The sequence below is a fragment of the Callospermophilus lateralis genome, chromosome 4 (assembly GCF_048772815.1).
Source record: "Callospermophilus lateralis isolate mCalLat2 chromosome 4, mCalLat2.hap1, whole genome shotgun sequence".
In the NCBI taxonomy this organism is placed as follows: domain Eukaryota; kingdom Metazoa; phylum Chordata; class Mammalia; order Rodentia; family Sciuridae; genus Callospermophilus; species Callospermophilus lateralis.
The window spans coordinates 17,662,465-17,678,876 of record NC_135308.1 but is presented as its reverse complement, the minus strand read 5'-3'; the positions used below and the strand labels follow the sequence as shown (position 1 = coordinate 17,678,876).

Here is a 16,412-nt window from a genome sequence, read left to right as displayed (position 1 = left end):
TCCACATTGGTTAAAAATACCGTGTACTTTGCAGGTCCTATGCTTGGTCCTAATTATGAAAAAATGAAGCACTTTAGCCATGTGGAGGAAGCTCAAAGGGTGCAATTAAGAGAGCCTAGATTTTGTTTGGGATTCTGAGGGGTAATTTGTTGAGAAGAGGGGATGGTAATGGTCAGTGGAATTTTGGAGAAAGCAGGCAGGAAAGAACAGAGGGTGAGAGAGGAGACTGAATACATAAAGAGCTGATAGTTCACAGACACGTGAGAAATAATTAAACGGACTCAGTTACTGGGTTCATAGTGCCTTGTGACTGAGGCCCCCTCTCAGTTCTACAAAGATATGTAATTCTTTGGGAGACCTTGCTATATGTGTGAGTTCTGAGATTTGGTCTTAAAACACTTCTTATATTTTTGATCACCTGCTCTGTTTCAAGCTCCCCAAATAGACTGAGAACATAATGATGACTAATTCAGACAGATGTCTGCCTTCAAGAGATTATATTCTAGTGAATGATCTCAACAGTCCCTAGCTTTCTCTGGTGCTAGGCACCCTTACAGTTAATCCCGTGTTATTTAATAGAACTTAGAGTTTTTATAAGCAAAGAAACCTAGATGAAACTCTACACAAAGATAAAGATGTGGAAGAAAATAGATTGAACAATCTGGAATCTTCTTACCTTTGTCTTCTTATTGTTCTGGGCTTGCTTGCTGTCAGGCAGACAGCCAGCTTTATTTATAAGGTGAAGCTGTACCCACACTATGAACAATTGAATATTGAGTATTAGTGGAATGGTTGCATATTGGTCAAAATGATTGAAACATAGACAATGCCATAGGTCAAACAGCATATTTTTCTCTGTGCATACAGATTGTTCTACAAAGAAATTTCTTCTTTAAATTCTTGTTAACATTAAAATTTATTTTCAAGGTCATGCTTTGGGCTTAAAAAATATAAAATAAAATACCAAATCAAAGTAAAAAACCACCTGATACAAATCCTATGGAAAGGAAACAGTATAAGAAATTCCTGATGTTGTGGAGTAAGTGATGTAAGTGAAAGCTGAAAACTGACACTAGGATGTGTAAATATACTCAAATGCATTTTAGAAATAATAATGTGATCTTTAGAAAGTTAGCATCCAAAACCCCTGCAGAGGCCAGGTGTATAGCTCAGTGGTACAACATGTGCTAGGTATGTAAAGGGCTGGCCCCCCCAAAATTATAAAAAACAGTGAAAGCCAGTGGTGTCAGTATAGCACCCCCAGCTGGTTTCTATATAATATTGAAGACTGACATCTGGTTCTTTCCATGTATGGTTTCCTTACACAGAGAAGGAGATATATTGGCATTAGGTTCTACTTCTCTTTATATTTAATGGCATTGCAATAAAACAGTGGATCTAGATGTAAGTTGGAATTTGAATGTTGAAATAGGTAGCCTCTTGAATCTACTCACAGGGTGTTAGAAAGCACATCCAAAAAAGTTGGAGTTCAAATAAGATTTTTCTTTTTTAAAAAAAATGTAAGTCCAAAAATATATTTCTGATTTGGGGGAGAATGAATTCCTCCTTTTCGCAGGTTCTCTGGTCAGTTAGGACAATTCCAGCTTCTATACCTGTTTCTTGTCATAGTTATCACTAATATTGGGAGGAAACTGAGAAAAGGCTCAGGCTCATTCTAGTACTCTGTGACCAGCCATAGTGACCCAGTTACCCAGTACCTGGTGATAATTTAACCTCAAGGAGTATCCTTCTCCAAGAGGGACAGGTCCTTTTATCCTGTAATCAAATGACAAGCCAGTTTACTGCAATGAGCAAAAAAAAAGCAGAATAAGTAAAAATAAGCAGGAGGAATGCATGAAAATAGAGGAAACAATAGGTAAAAGAAAATTAGTCAAGCAGCCATCGCTAGTAATGAACAAACACATTCATTCATGAAAGATATTGTCTCAATAAGTCCTATTAATGACAGTTGCTGGGACAACTGGATGTACATATAAAAAAATAATAATCCTGAGCCTCTGCTTCAAAACTTGTGCAAAGTGGATTATAGATCAAAATGTTAGACAGAAAACTATCAAACTCTTAGAAGGAAACGTGGGAGCACATTTTCTGAGAACTCTGGTTAGGCAATGTTTTCTTGGATATTACACTAAAAGTTCAAGAGGCGAAGAACAACCAGACAAATTGGACTTCATCAAAATTAGAAATCTTTGTGCTTCCAAGGACACCATCAAGAAAGTGAAACAACACACCACAGAATGGGAGAACCATTTGCAAATCCTATGTCTGGGAGAATTTGTCCAGAATAGGAAAAGAACTCTTGACAACTCAATGATACCAAAATAAATAAATAAATAAATAAATAATAACCCAATTAAAAATACACAGAGCATTAGAGTAGATCTGACCCCAAGGAAGATATACAGATGTCCAGTAGACTCATGAAAACTGTTCAACATCATTGGTCAAAACCATCAACAATATCACCTCATGCTAACAACCTAAATTTTTCCAACAACAGATGAATAAAGTGTGGTGAGTCAATACCACGGAATATTAATTGACAACAAAAATGAGTGAGGTATTTGATACCACACGGATAATCTTTGAAAACGTTATTTTATTGAGTGAAGCCTGCTGTAAAAGACACATATTGTATGATTCCATTTGTATGAAATATCCAGAAAAGATAAAACCATAGAAACCATAGTAGATTAGCGGTTGTCAGAGAAGGGAGGAGGACAGGAGTAAGGAGTGACTGCTAATGGGCACAGGAACTTTGAGGGGATGAAAATGTTCTAACGTTGGAGTGATGTAGTTACACAACTCTGTGACTACCCTCCCACCCACTGAGTTATGCACTTCAAAAAGGAGCATGTGAAGGTATATTACTTATGTCTCATTAAAGCTGTTATAAACCAGCAGATCTTAATGTGATTGATAGAATAAGAGGAAGACAATCTGACTATCTTCTGAGGCAATTCAAAGCTTTCTATGAAAATTATGCAGTGAAAGTATCAGTTTCTTACATTGACCTCTATAAAAACCCTCACCGCCAGCCTATGCAGTAGGAGGGCTTTTCTTTGCCCCTCTTTACTGAGGGCTTACAGTATATTCAGGTTAATAAACATACCTGTTTATCCAGAGCCTAAGTGAAATGTTAAAAAAAAAAAAGTAAATTTTCCACAGTGACAAAGGCAGAGCCAAGTCAACCACACATTTTATTTGGATTATCTGTCCTCTGGCTCCCATCCCCATTCCTTTGATCACATAGCGAACAGCTTTTAAAATATTTAGAAATATCTGAAATGATCTGCCTCACTGGAAGAAGAGAAACAAAGAAAATTGAGTTTTGGTAAAGGAGAGGGAGAAAAAGTGGACATATGTTTTTTTAAAAAATTAGGAATTAAATGAAGACTCTAAATTCAGATTTGTGCTGCCTAAAAGCAGATGGGACAAATATGGTGATAAAGGTCCCTGCTTGTGCCAGAGACCACCCCTGGAAATAGTCAGGTTCAAACAAAACACACATATGTCCATAATCATGTTTAAGAAGTCAAAACAGAAAACTCTAATAAGAATTCCTTTTTTTTTCAAGAAAAAAATTATCAAAAATAAGGGTAAAGAGTAGTGTGCCCCAGTTCCAATCAGGCTGCAGAATAGACGAAAAAATGAAAAGATGTTGGGAAGACAACAGAAAAAAATAAGCTTATTTAATTAAAGGACAAAAAAGAGGTGAGACTGGTTGTGGGGAAGAGGTGTCTAAATTGGTTACTGAGTGTAGAAACCTAAGTCAGATCAAGAGCAGTCAGAGACCAAGAACCAATGGGCATAATCAAGTCTAAGAATACACTGAGCTCCCTCTGCCTGATTATTTCTTGTCTCTTGAATTTTTCCCAAACTTCCTAGCTCAAGACTATGTCAAGATACACATGAAAGACATCTACTTACACTATCCAAGCTATTGCTTAATATAGTATTTTTTTTTAATTTAGGATGAGGGGAAAATGTTTTAAATAAACTTTAATAATATTCACTATCTGTAGAAGGATTTTTGTTGGAATAACTTTTGGTTTGCAGCTAGCAGCTATGAGCAGCTCAGAGTGCTAGGAAAACCTATGCTCATACAGGCCTGGCAGGAACACCTGCAGGATGGGGCGCTCTGCTCTGGTGAGCCATCAGTGAAACCACATTCTCAGTGATTGAGGTTAGTGTTGCGAGGCTACAAGGCCAGGAAACCAAGAGTCGGGTGCTTCAGGGCATGAAATCCCCAACTCATAAGGCCCCTTTTTCATAGGGACAATAATTCTTCCAGTCTGCCTTCCACTGCATAGCAATATTTAGAGCTTCCTCATGGTGCGGCTACATTAATCATAAGATGATTGGTTTCTAGATGTTATATAACCTGCTTGCTTATGTATGATTGGAAGGTGCATTCTATATCAACTAAACGAGCTTGCCTGGAGGTCGACTGAGGTTGTCACCTGCCAGCCCTCTCACCAGCTCCCGGTGTCTGTGTGTTGACTTCACGTCCACACACCCCACAACTGAGGTAACGTAACCGAGTGACCAACTCAACCACACCAGTGGACTGACCATCCACAGATTTTGATCATTTTTACATTTGTACATACCAACTTTCTTTAAAATGAGTTGTAATAATGTCACAAATTCACTAATAAACATTATAGTTTTGATGGTATATTTTAAACTATAGATTTAAATGCAACAAAATGTTTATGAGGTCAATAATACACACACACACACACACACACACACACACACAAACAAAACTTCAAACCTGCTTTTACAATCCAATGTTTGAAAATATTTCAATTTGCACATCATAAACCCAAACTAAAAAATTTGCATTTTAATTCTAAATGATTAAATATATTGAAATTTAGGGTTTGATTTATAAAACATGCTTCTCTAAAGCTTTATTGTAAATTTGAATGACCAAGAAATCAAAAACCAAATAAGTCCAATTATTTACTTATTTTAACAATGTTCTTATTAGATGTAGAGATATCTTAGCATGCTTTATAACAGTTTAAACTAGATGAGGTAACTTCTAAAGCTATTGAGTAGCATCTTAGGACAAATTTTCAGATTTATTACCTACCACATTCGCTCTCCTCCTGAATTTGCAGTTCAACACAAGCCTCCTCATGTTTCCTATGAAATGGTGATCCACAGTACCTAACCCAAGACTATGAATTAAAACTATCACAAACTTTATAAGGGTCTAAAGTACCACTGTGGTTTACAGTGTTCTGCTAAGTGCTGAATCAACAGAGTTATTGGTTCACCAGTATGCTCTTCTACATTAACTACACTCTCTTTGGCTAAACATGCTTATGGACACTCCAAACTGGTTAAAGAAGGGAGATTAAATAATAATAATATTTAAATAGTACCTATTAATGACTTTAATAATTTTAATGAATCAAAACACTTTCAGGAGCTACCTGGAGGTCTACAAAATGCAGCAAGAACTCACTGGCCCAAAGCAGTACTGGTCAGCAGTGTCCTTGGATGCAGGTATGCAGATGAGACCATTCAAGTCAATTGCCTTCAGTGTGTCTAGGAAATAAATGATAAGTGTTAATTGGCAATGATGACAACTGGAATGATTACAAAAGAAACTCCTGGGGCTGGAGATGTAGCTCAGTGGTAGAGTGTTTGCCTAGCAGGTGTGAGGCACTGGGTTTGATCCTCAGCACCACATAAAAATAAAGTGAAGGCATTGTGTCCATATACAACTGAGAAAATTTTTTAAAAAAATAAAAGAAACTCGGGCTGGGGATGTGGCTCAAGCGGTAGCGCGCTCGCCTGGCATGCGTGCGGCCCGGGTTCGATCCTCAGCACCACGTACAAACAAAGACGTTGTGTCCGCCGAAAACTAAAAAAATAAATATTAAAAATTCTCTCTCTCTCATCTCTCCCTCTCTCTCTCTCTCTCTCTCTCTCTCTCTCTCTCTCTCTCTCTCTCTCTCTAAAAAAAAATAAAAAAATAAAAAATAAAAGAAACTCCATATTTTTATCATATTAATTGCCAGTAGAGTGTTCTCTGTTAGATTTTGATTTAGTTTTTTTTTAAAAAATGAGAATAGAGATTGTGAACAGATTAGGCAAGAGAATGGTCTGAAGCAGCGGACACTGGTGGGGCTCTAGTTTGGTAGTATCCATTTATTACTTATCAAAAGTTCTTAACTCATGGATTTAAACACAGGTGATGAGTTCTAATCCATGTCCTTTGTTATCATTATTGAGGAAGTTCAAACAGCCAGACACAGTGGTACATGACTTCTCTCCCTCTAGGTCAGACGTGGATCACCCTTCACAGCACCCCTCCCTTCTGAGAAAAGAGGAGCCCTTTCAACCCTTGCTTCAAAGTGTCTAAACACAGAATAATCAGAGTTGCTACTCTTGAAAAATGCCAATGCCAACCTACAGTTCTTATCTAAAGTATTAGGGAATTTAAACTTGAACAGGTTTCCCAAGTTACCATCTAAGAAAAAGATATGAGCTTTAGAACTTGGAGAGAACTAGAAGATTGAGAATCATGTGGTGGATCTATTGACTCTTTTTAGATACATATTTATACATCTAAGGATAGAGAGGATGTTTAAATAATCACTTATTAAAGCATGACTGATGGGAGATATGGAAGTAGTAACTATACAGATCATGTTTTCACAGTTAGAGACTTTAGCTCAAAGTTTGGGGTCATGTTTATTTAAAATATGAAGAGATTTTTTATATTGGATATAAAAATTGTGTGGCTATCTCTACTGTACATTATTTATTACCTCCAATATGGGTTAGAGTAACAATCAAGATAAAAATTATCAATAATCAAAAGTATTACTTAAGTATTAACATTTCTGCAGCAAAATACATGAATATATCTGTTAAGTGAGATAAATTAAAATTATAATAAGTTTTATATGAGTTTAAATCAGACCATGACATTAATAATAGGGAAACAGACACCTGTATCTAAGGTAGAATGTTAGGAACAAGATGAATTTTCATGTATAAAACACAAGAGTGCCTTTGTAAATTCTTGATAACATTTTATCACTATCTTCAAAACCACTTCTATGGTGAATTTGAGAGAAGTACAGGACTCTGGCCACTGTAGTTTCTTAAAAATTATTTTCTAAAATATTTTCTGAATATTCACTAGTAAAAACTTATAACTTTTAACTTTTTAAAAAACATATTTAATTGGCATTACACTGTATCAGTAGCACTAGCCTAATTTAGGCCAAATATGAAACTGTTTGAACTTGTATTTTTGGGGGGGTTGGTACTAGGGATTGAACCCAGGGTCACTTAACCACTAAGGACATCCCCTGCCCTTTTTGTTTGTTGTTTTTTGTTTTACTTTGAGATAGGGTCTAGGTAAGTCCTTAGGGCCTCACTAAATTGCTAAGTTTGGTCTCAAAAATGCAGTCCTCCTGGAGTCACTGGATTACAGTCATGTGCCACTGTGTCTGGCTGTTTGAACTTCCTCAATAATGATAACAAAGGGCATGGATTAGAACTCATTACCTGTGTTTAAATCCCTGAGTTAATCACTTTTAACAAGTAATAAATAAAGAGATACTACCAAAACTTTCATCCTTTCCTAGAATTGCACCATTGGGTAACCAAATAATAGATTGAAGAAGAGTATTGTTTTTAAACAATGCATTTACTCTAATAAATGTAAAAGAAATGATAAAATTAAAATGTTACCATTTTGCAACCCCCAGTGATTTATGCATACATACATACATAAAAGCACCCATCATTGTTAACAACAGGACAGAAGACAGAGGAACACAGTCTATCCTGTAGCTAGAGTGATCTTTTCAGTATAAGTGAGCCTACTTCCATGTCTTGTCAGACCACACAATGGAGTCCCATTTTCCTAACAGAAAGTCAGCAACCTGACAAATGCTGTCAAGGACCTATGAGAACTGTCCTTGACTCAGCTCCTTCTGATGACAGCATTTCTGCTACAATGATTTCCTTCCTCACTTAAATTGTGGTCCCTCTTAGAAGTCTTCATGCAGGCTTTGCCACCTTCCTGGAGTGCTCTTTTCTCTGATACACACAGTTTCCTCACCTTTTTTAAGTCTTTGCGTAACTTATCTTCTCAATGAAGGCTTTGGAGCCATCTCATCTGAAATTGCATCTAAGTCTTCTTCTCCTGCCTCATGCACACCTTTTCTGACCCTAGTCTATATGGTTCTAAGACTCTTATCATTAATACCCATCATTAAAATATGGTTATGGATTGTATTGTGCCACCTCCCCAAAATGCATCTATTAAAATCCTAGCCCCAAGTACCTCAGAATGTGATCTTAATTAAATAGGGCTATTGCAGATGTAATTAAATTAGTAGAATCGAGGTTGGGGGCAATCCAACATGAGTGGTGTCCTCATAAGAAGAGGAATATTTGTATCCAGAGAAACTGTGAGTTATGCAACTGCAAAGGGAAACAAAGATTTCCAGCTAACCACAGTAGCTGGAAAAGAGTGAGGAATGGTTCTCTATGGCTGCATAGGAACACAGAGATCCCAGACTTCCAGTCTCTAGAACTGTAAGACAATACCTTTCTGTTACATTAAGCCACTGAGTTGTAGTATTTGTGATTGCAGCTTAGGAAGCAGTGCGTCTATCTATATACTGGATCATTATTATATAATCAATTTTTATTGTTCTTATTGCTTATTGTTTGTCTGTCTTTTGTCACTGACTCTACTTCCCAGAAGGCAAGCACCACAAAAGCTGGGATCTTTTGGGTCTTTTTTGTTCACTGATACATCCTCAGCACCAACAACAGTTCCTGTCACATAGTGCTTTAGCCCAGTATCTGCTTCTGTCACATGCCACCACTGACTGGATAAATTATAAGGAAGAGAAACTTATTTCTCACATTTCTGGAGGTTTGGGAAGTCCCTTATCAAAGTGCCAACACCTGGTGAGGGCTAACCATTCTTGTTGGTACATAACATGGAATATCACGTGGTGAGGGAATATACTAGAGAGCAAGAGGCAGGAAGTTAGGGAAGCCTGAGGAAGCTGAACCCACTTTTATTGAGACACCCTCTCACAGTAACTAAGCCACATTTGCAATAAGAGCCCTCATGACTCCATCACCTCTTAGGATTCACCTCTTAATGCAACAGCAATTGAGTTTCAACCTGAATCTGGAAGTGACCATCAAATCATAGTAGTAGGTATTCAATTGGTATCTGTTGACTAAGAGAATATTAATATGTTTCTTCATCATTTAATCATTTTAGTTGCTCTTTGTACTTTGCTCCAGTTTAAAAAAAAATTCCATATTGTGTTTTGTTATTCACAGTAATGGGCAATAGCTATCAGGAATAATTTAAATAACCACTAAAACCCAATTTAACCTCTCTTCCTGAATGAAATATTCTTCAATATTGTTAAAAAGCAATGAGGTTGACAGTTTTTAATTTCATCTCCATCTAGTTCCCTGAGCCAGGCTTTTGTGAAGGTGCTATTGGACCACTAAATCATGTCAGACACCAGGAGAGAATAGAAACAAAATTATATAATCAGCCCTTGAGCAATGGAGAGTTGACTGAACATAAACTGTTTAACTCACTAAGCAAGTCTCCATGGAAGAAATTATCATTCATAATAATCTTCTAAAAACCATTAATCCCAACCTTAATGGCTTCTATCCAACAACCCATTCAAACTCCTTAACGTTCAATTATTAAGAACATTCCATCATTTCTGGTTAAGGAAGATTAATTGCTTCCTTCAAGTTCAACAGTTTAAGATCCCCAAATTATAGCTTATCTGGTTTAACTAAATGCATCTATTAACAACTATAAAATCCATGAAGTATGACAGTTGTTATACATTTGCTAATGTTAGGTACTCTAACTGGATCAAATATCTCCCTGTGTATTTATATTTGTCCTTATCAATATAAAGTTTGAACTTCAGGGCCCTAATGAAAGTGAGCATGCTTACTGTTTTTGAAAAAGAGGTCACTCTATAGCACAGAGACTTTGTTTTTGTTTTTGGTTCATGGTGAGACAAGCGCCCTGGATCCCAGCATTGAAAGGGTAAAACATTTTTCATATGAAAGCCTCATTTTCCAAAAGCAACCCCTGATGTTCTGAACATAGCTTTAGGGTCAGCCATACACAGTTCCAAGAAAGGGCAAGATATTACTAGGGAATGTTCTTTCCAGACAGAAATGGGTAGAAAGCCTTAGGATAAATAGGAGAGATTAAAAAAGAGAGAAGCAAAAAATGAACTAGCTTTCTTCATTTTTCTTGACATAATATAAACACTTGGGGGAGGACTCTTATAGCACCAGAAAGATTAGAGAGAAGTTAAGAGCAGAGTGGGCTTGTGACCAGATTGTGTTTGAAAACGCAGAAAGGAACCGAAAGCAGAGGATTCATGTACCAACGTGAAGTAGATACCACAAAGTAGATATGGCAGATTATTGTGTTGGGCAGACAGAAAACCTGAGTAAGTCTAGGTTGCTTGTCTCGGTTCCTTATGACCTACACAAGGAGCAGAATGTCAAAAATTCCTACAGAATTCCCAGCCATGAATGTAAAATGTCCCAATAGTTCCCAGACTTGGCAAGGTGCAGCATCACTAACATAGCAACCCCACAGTGTAGACAGACACCTGGGAACAAAATGGAGGTTGTGGTGGAAACTCAAGCAATGAAAGATTAAGTCCTAGCATGTCAGCAGAGATAGAGGATCCTGGGCTGATTCCCAGGCCCTAACTTTGCTAAGAGACCATGCATTACAGAGCAGAGGCAGAAGCTTATGTAACATGGAAACCAGGTAGGATGATTACTCCTCAGCTGGAGTTCAACAGGAGCCAGCAGAAGATACCTTGTGGGCCAGCACATTTCCCCATGGTATGAGATCCCATGGACTTCTCCCCAGGTGCACACATTCCAGGTAAGGAGGACGTGACAAAAAAGAAAACCCCATAGAGACTGTGAATTTTCAATTGATTAAACATGATAATCACCTATTACTCACTTAAAGGGTTTGTTTTTTCTGTTTTATTGTTTTTCCTTATCACAAGCAGGAATATGTATATAATGTTTAAATCAGTTATAGGCCCTGAAAATAACAGTATTACTTTGCATACTTTGCATATATGCAAATATGCATTTTTTTTTTTTTTTTTTTTTTAGCGACTAAGGAACTGGAAAAAATAGGGGCCAGGGTTGTAGCAGCTCAGTGGTAGAGTTCTCACCTAGTCCGTGTGAGGCACTGGGTTTGACCCTCAACACCACGTAAAAATAAATAAATAAATAAAATAAAGATATTATGTCCACCTACAACTAAAAAAAAAAAAATTTAATGGCAAAAATAAGCACATGAGCAAAAAGTTCAAATAGTCTGACTTCAACCTCAATTTAGTAGTACAGTATATGAGACTTCATATGCAGATCACATTGAAATAGCAAAGTATATTAATTATTCTATATTGGAGCAAACATGTTAACCTCATTTTCTGTCAACACTTAAAATTGTCTTCAAAATTATTTAATAACTGGAAACATCACTTAGACTTCATGTTTTGGAATATAAAAGTTGTGTATAAAAACATTATTTGATAGTATTTAATGTTATTTATAAGTCTAGAAAAGATTTCAAATCTGTTTTTCATTATGTTAATAGATATGGCTTTTATTTCAAATCTAGAAAAAAAATGTTTTTACAGGCATTTCTCATTTTGTGTTCCCTTCTCATCCTGGCCTCAGATTTCTGGGTTTTCTGATGTGACTATGGGAGAATAGTGAAGGAAAAATACATAAGCCTGGGTCAAAATCTTTGAAAATAAACTCCTAGTTTTAGACCAGGCAAAATTTAAAGGGGCTTCAGAATTGGGAAGAGTCTTTTAACCCCAATAGCACACTGACAACATAGAAGGCAAAGGAAATACCTCTGGAAAGAGGAGGAGCACAGTGGGAAAACCTGCGAAGGTAGTGGTCTTTATGCTGAGGGTAACTGCTCTACTCTTTCAATTTATGGACTGTTCTGTCCAAATTACCTGGGGAGCCCCTACATACTAACAAATCACAGTTATAGAAGGGTGTTTTGATTAAAAATTTTTATTTGCCAAATTAATTGCTTATTATTTGGAAAGTAGAGCTAAATTGATCATTTTACCAATTCTCAATAATATGAGATATTCATTTTCCTATAGGATTTCCAAAAATGTACCCAATGTTTAAAATGATGATGATTACTAGGCATACATCTGTCATTTAATCATGATTCCCTAGGCATATTAAATATGTTCTGTGCTTTCACAAACTAAGCATTAAGAAGCCTGTGGAATAAAAATGAAGATAGATAACAGAAGCTCCTCAATTTTGAAATTAAATACTCTGCAGAAAAAAATAAGTTTTGCTTCTTCACAGAAAAAAAAACAGTACTGATTTGTTTGGATATAAGTTTTATTTTAAGCAAAAAACACCATCCATTGATTTATAGATAACATGAAATGGAAGGTAACATAACTACTATCTAACTACTTTTAAAAATGAAATTACATATGTGATTGACACTGCCTCTGTACAACTAAATGAATTACTCATGTTATGACACATTAAAATTATCTTCCATATATTACAAACTGACATTAAAATCCAGAGCTCTTTAATGTAAATTAGATTCCACGTTATCAAAATTTATTATAAATACATCATTATCATGAAAATATAAATGATATTTTAGATGACCTCAACATTTGTTCTTTCCTTGGTAAACAGTGAGATTTATGACATATGAAGACAGTGTATAAGGGACATTAAGTCAGCTTTGATGCCATTATTAAGAAATCCATAGAGAATTGGATTAAGACAACAGGACATCATGCCTAACAGATGACAAATGCAATACACTAGCTTGAAATGCCTATTGGAAATCAGGTTATCATTGAAATCAGTTACTACATGGAAAAGATGCAGGGGCATCCAGCTGACAGCAAACACTAATATCAGTATGGTCAGCCTGTAGAAAACACTTCGAGATCTCTTTTTGATTCTTGTGACGGAACGTTGTACTCTCATTTCATGAACATCTGAGTTTTCTTCAGGTTTCATCTCAAAGCAGGTTGGGACCCCCGGTATGAATTTACTGGATGAAGAGAGCTGACTTCTCGCAGAGCCAAAGTTTTCTGGAAGTGTTCTTGAGGGGTTCTCCTGGGAAGGTCTTGCTGGAGCAGGTAACACACATGCTGTCTTCTTGCTGTATCTTCTCCTGTGTTTTCGGATGAGTGAATAACTCCACTTGTGGCTGCTGGGGAGTTTCATCTGATTCCCATTCTTTTTGGATGGATGAAGAGTTAAGTTGATCATCTCATTTTCTTCTAGTCTGTTTTCTTTGTTGGACAAACCACAGCTTATACTTCTGCAGACACTGGTATGACTTACAGTTAGACAAACCAAAGGCAGAATATACTGAACTAGCAATAAAGAGATAGTAAAAGCAATTCTGTATGAGTCAGATGGCCAGGACTCGACACATAAATACCTGCTACTCAGCAATGCTGAATCGAAGGTTTCCTGAAGTTCCACAAGACTGTGGAACACTGGAAGGGGAGAACAAATTGCAAAACCTAGGGTCCACACTGTAGCTATCAGGAAGTAGCCATGATTTGCCGTTAAATTATTAGATATAGGATGCTTTATCATATGATACCTGACAACAGCGATTGATATTAAAATTAAGGTTGAAACCAGAACTGACACACATTGAAGGAAAGGCATAATATGGCACATGACTTTGCCAAACATCCACTGATCCAGTAAGACAGAGGTCAGTGTGAAAGGTGAGCAAAACAGCACAACTAAGATGTCAGAGAAGGCCAAATTTCCTATGAGAAAGTTTACTGTAGTCTTCTGATTACGCTTTTTCGTGAGAGCCATTAAAATGAGTAGATTTCCCATAAAACCAAGTAGACTTACTAATGTATAGAGCCCAATCAAGAAATACTGTAAGTCATCTACACTGCTTCTGTAGTCATCCCAGACGGGGAAATCAGAATTCCGAGTGACAGCAGTATTGTTCTCTGTGGCAAGTGTCTTGTTATAATACTCCTTGAGCTCTAAATCCATATTAGAGTCCTGCTTGGAATAAAGAGACATTCATTAGAAACATAAAAACCATTACATGACTACTGAACACAATCCATCCAGAGGGAAACTGTATTTTACAATTTGCTCCCATTACCCTATCAATCTAAGAAAATTTAGGTCTTTACTTGGTTCCAAATGCAGTGCAAACCCAGCCAATAACAAACACAGTAAATTTAACTTTATCATCAGTTCTATGCAGTGTAAAATTGTGCTAAAGGAGCAAACTTTTGTCTTTTAAATTTATGGTGCAAATAATGTAGGGAAATGGAAGATAAGAACTTTAAAATACATCACATAATAGCTCAATACTATTATTCTCTAGTCAAGATACCTGGTACATGGTATCATGACATAATCTTACCTTAAAAAATCCCTTTCTTTCCTACCTGAATCAAAGCCAAATATAAAAGTCACCTATGCTATCTCTGGTCTACAAAATTGGATGTGATCTCTCTTCAAAACTCCCATAATACCCTGAGTATAGCAGTCTGATGCTGTCACCATCTGCTTTACATTGCAATCATGCCTACGAGTCTCCCTTATTTATTTATAAGTAATGCTAAAGTACTTATTTCCCATGGCATTCATCACAACACATGGCACAGTAGCTTCACCCACTCTAGGTGTTAAATCAATATTTAGGAAAGAACAAAAAATCCAAACAAAAATCAAGTAACCTAAATATAATCTAGTTCAGGCAGTGTTCACATTCAAGCTCCTTAAATGTAGAACACTGTTCCAAGACCTAGGTATATATAGTAGGCATTCAATAAGTGCTTATTAAGCTACACACTACATAGTGCTGAATGAAGTCGTTCAGTGATAGATTCTCAGTCCTTTGAGATGTGCTTGGTTACCATGAATTAGGACAATCACTGACTGACCAGTAGTGCTGTTGGTATTGTTAAAAATGAAGTTTATCTGTTTACTTGTCAATTTAAAATTAAATATTGTTCAGGAAAAATATTTTTTGCTTCTTATATTTTAGGCAAAAAATACTGAATTGGTTAAATATGTTTTTTATTTTAAGCTAAAAATACTATTCATCTAAATGTCAGCTTTAGAAAGCTTTCATGAATTCATATTGTTTAAGGAAAAGATTATATTTTAAAGTTAAACGTAGAAGTGATGCTAACACAACACTCCATAGTAAGTTTTTTTCATTTTGAATAAAATTTATGTTATATAACAGTGGTATTATAGCTCTACCTCTACATTTTAGAGATTTTTGTCATATTGTTTAATGAAGCACTAAATTGCCTATAACAAATCAGTAAGGGACAAAAGGAATCCCTACTTCTTTTTAATGAAAGTTAACAATTCCATTTTTTTCCAACAAGAATTTCCTACAGGAAACTCAAGACAATAATAGCTAATGAATTATGATGAGTACATGCTATTACAGATCTCTCCCTCCCCACCCCCCCCTCTGTGTGTGTGTGTGTGTGTGTGTGTGTGTGTGTAATTGAATAACTGTTCTTAAACTATAAACTATAAAAAAATTATATTTAAATTAATAGTGTACAGTGTTATCTTCAACTTATGAGGGACTTACAGGTCCTGGTTCATTACAATTCCAAAAAATAAATAAATAAATAAATAAGAAAGAAAAAAAGGAAATGCTTTATGTACATACATCCATTATAAATAAATAAGATTACTTTTAGCTTTATCTACAGCTATTTTTAAATAGCTATTTTTAAATACGCAGTCATCATTGTGCTATGAGAAAAGTTGAAAAGTTTTTCACAACTTCTTCCACTAATTCTATGTGGATCAAATTACTTTCTGATGCCAGTTATATCCCTTTAAAGATAAATTAATTCAAAAACCCAAGATCATATTCATTTATTCTTAGGTCCTAGCCAGCAATTTACACTGACTGTACATTGAGGGAAAGAAGATACTATACAAAAGTGAATCATCTATGTACCATATCACTGGGCAATGGCCTCCCTTGGATAGGTCAGAGAGCATCTAATGAAAGCAGCTTTGACTGGTGTCTCTGCCTAACTTCCTGAGTTCTGATGACCACCCCGGATCCCGGGTATAGCTTGTTCACAATCCTATTTACACTTACAATGTGCACAGGCTATTTGTAACTGTGCTCCTGATTAATTGTCCTTTTGACTCACTTTCTTGAATCATTCGCTTTCTCCTGACTTTGTAGTAGGGCATGGTTACTGATTGCCTTTCTCTACCTTCAGGGCAAGGACAAGCGAGAAACTAGACAGCCCCTT

General features: G+C 36.2%; 1 protein-coding gene across 1 annotated transcript; it reads right to left on the bottom strand.

Annotated features, from left to right (window-relative positions):
* Positions 1-12,810: 12,810 nt before the first annotated feature.
* On the bottom strand, positions 12,811-14,181 carry Npy5r (neuropeptide Y receptor Y5). The gene has a single exon (XM_076852333.1). The coding sequence runs from the start codon at positions 14,179-14,181 to the stop codon at positions 12,811-12,813; it is 1,371 nt and encodes a 456-aa protein (XP_076708448.1).
* Between the last annotated feature and the right edge of the window lie 2,231 nt (positions 14,182-16,412).

Coding starts and splice junctions, on each gene's coding strand:
- Npy5r (XM_076852333.1), bottom strand. CDS start 14,181: ATGTCTCTTTATTCCAAGCAGGACTCTAATATGGATTTAGAGCTCAAG.